This window comes from Pseudomyrmex gracilis, unplaced genomic scaffold, assembly GCF_002006095.1.
Source record: "Pseudomyrmex gracilis isolate BER0280 unplaced genomic scaffold, ASM200609v1 scaffold_2000, whole genome shotgun sequence".
Lineage (NCBI taxonomy): Eukaryota > Metazoa > Arthropoda > Insecta > Hymenoptera > Formicidae > Pseudomyrmex > Pseudomyrmex gracilis.
In genome coordinates this window covers 7,800-10,391 of record NW_018022584.1, presented here as the reverse complement: position 1 = coordinate 10,391, position 2,592 = coordinate 7,800, and the positions used below count along the sequence as shown (strand labels likewise).

General features: G+C 31.0%; 1 protein-coding gene across 2 annotated transcripts in view; it reads right to left on the bottom strand.

Moving 5' to 3' along the window:
• Positions 1-2,315, bottom strand: part of LOC109862576 (RCC1 and BTB domain-containing protein 1-like) — a 4,188-nt gene extending 1,873 nt beyond the window's left edge. The window contains exons 1-4 of one of the 2 annotated variants that reach the window (XM_020442650.1): positions 2,157-2,315; positions 1,970-2,067; positions 1,066-1,195; positions 408-974 (exon numbers count right to left, since the gene is read on the bottom strand). In XM_020442650.1, the coding sequence (XP_020298239.1) occupies positions 950-974; positions 1,066-1,195; positions 1,970-2,067; positions 2,157-2,194 (291 nt within the window). In that variant the 5' untranslated portion in view covers positions 2,195-2,315 and the 3' untranslated portion in view covers positions 408-949. Of the gene's footprint in view, positions 1-407; positions 975-1,065; positions 1,196-1,969; positions 2,068-2,156 lie in introns of those variants that run through there. The other variant, XM_020442648.1, reaches the window with a different exon arrangement.
• Positions 2,316-2,592: the final 277 nt, after the last annotated feature.

Genomic DNA, 2,592 nt, shown 5'->3' with positions numbered 1-2,592 from the left:
ACATGCACGCTTATTCCTGCACAACATCCTGGGAATGGCTCGTATTGGCCTATTTAGATGGCTCTTAGTGGCCTCTTCATTCTTAGTTTCAATTTCTCACGAGCCTTGATTATTCATACGTTTGATAAATCTTATTTGTTTAGCGCACCAAAAAGATATACAGTGTAAACTAGGCTTTAGTCTGCATTTAGGAAGCGCGCTATCTTCGCTATTTCATTATCATTATTGCTAATTAGATATAAGTAAAACAAAGATAGAGTGACGCAACAACGCGGTAATAACGCGCATTTGAACGCTTTAGCACGCTATTATATAAACGAAGAAAATAATACATGAATAATAAATCAAATTGAATAATAATAAATCAAATTGTTTCTCAAAAATATCAAAAAAATTCGTTGCACGCATTTAAAAAAAATTTCTTTGGTTTTTCTGAGTTCAAAATATTTGTTTCACACTAGGTATTAAAAAAAATAACTTGCAAACACGAATCCTTTACCTTTTAAAAATTACACAACTTACTTTATATTATACTGATGTATTGGTATTGCAGTTTTAGTGCAAGAGTTTTGTGCAAACCTGAAGATGAATTTGCTCAATATCTTAGAATATTTTCTGAGCTGATTTCCTTCAGTTGAGCACATCGGTTGTGAAAAACAAACCATATATATCGGTACTTCAATAAGTATCCCACTAATAATCTATAATAGTCTTTTTTTTAATGCTGTTTAATTTTTTACGTATTACCCATCAACCGTACAAGCAATTTTTCCAAAATATCAATAGTTAGCGTTAGCATGGTTAGACGGATACCACTTAAAAACTGTAAATCCAATGAAATTGAAACTAGAGAATTCTGACTTTTCCAGGTTGAGAATTTGAACGTTAAGTTTGAGAATTAGCAAGCATATTCCATAAAAAAACGCATGCCATAAAACCTCAGGATAAATTAATGAGAAAGTCCACTTCGCGCTCTAGTGATAAGATATGATATTAATGCGTTCATTACATACATGAACATTAATTATTGATAGCACATTACCAGAGATTTTCTGTAACACTTACCTTTGTAATATATTTAACATCATCGCCACCAAATTATCAATATTCTCTTTAGTACACTCATTCTTTAAGATTTGAATACAACAATCCGTAAGTTCAGTCTCATTATATTTATCAGCTAAGACTAATAAATCTATAATTAAAAAAATTGTTGCTTTAATACTAGAGTGTCCAATGAGATAAAGAAACAACAATAGATAATCACGATATACAGGGTGTCCGACAATTACTTTAACATTTCTTGTAGGCAGGTAGGAGAAATAAAACTGAGTCGAAAAATCCTATATTATTTTGTGAGATTCGCAATATGTTACGTCCCAGATAGCCAAATGTGAAAACTCAATATAAAGCAAATCATTGTATAGATTAAGTTGCTCGCCAATTGCTGTTGTGTTGTTTTTATTTAATGCAATGAAAATGTTTTTGTCAATTCAGTATCAATATGCTGAGTTTTATTATCAATCAATTGTTGTAGCCAATGTTTATGACAAGTGAGTCAACAATGTGTGAGCAATATGTGAGCAATAATTTTTATTCATAAGTTGAGAAAAATAATATAAGTTTATTGCCGATGAGTTGTTGGGAACTTGCTGTTATTATATTTTGAAAACTGTTGCTGGCAAGAACATACTCAAAAGAGGATACACCATTTCGTACATTGCTGAAAACATATGAGCAATATTTGTGGCAAGTTGCCAACAACTTGCACTCAGTTGGCTATCTGGGATCTTACTTACAGCCCGATGCATGCTTATTCGTGGAACTTTGTTAATTAAAATCTCGGTAACTATTGCGAATCTCGCAAAATGATATAGGACTTTTCGACACAGTTTTACTTCTTCTACCTGCCTACGAGAGATGTTAAAATAATTATCGGACACCCTGTATATATGTAAAATAAACCTACCGAATGTTTTCTCCACAGAAAGATCGATTTTGCCAGTATATAAATACTTCAGAAAACATTTATAAATGTCGTAAGAAAACTCATCGTGTTCGATGACACTATAGAAAAAACATCAACATGTAACGAAAAGCTTGAAAATTTTAAAAAGAACATTACAATATCGATATTCTCTTTCGCGATTGCTTACCTTTGATTACTTTTCTTCCATTCTGTTTGTTGAAACATGTTTCTAAAATACTTACTGCGAATATTTAAGATAACTTTGTGAACATGAATAGATTGACCCTGTACTCGTATTGTTAAATCGCTCAGCGACTATTTCAAAAAAATAGTAATTATTAAATGTTCAATATAAAGGATTTTTCGATGATCTTGACCTTGACATATGTTGTCAAGGACATGTCCTTGATTAACAATCAAAAGGTTTTAGCCGTCGCTCATTTTTTATTAAAAAGTTATTAGCAAAAACTGTTTGAAAAACATGGTACTTTATTTTTAGTAATAACATGTAAAATAACGAAATGGAATACGAATATTTTTCCTTTCTTATTATTTCTGAGAACACTATATAGCGGAATTTATTTTTAAACGTAAATATACTTATCATGAACGGATTGATATGT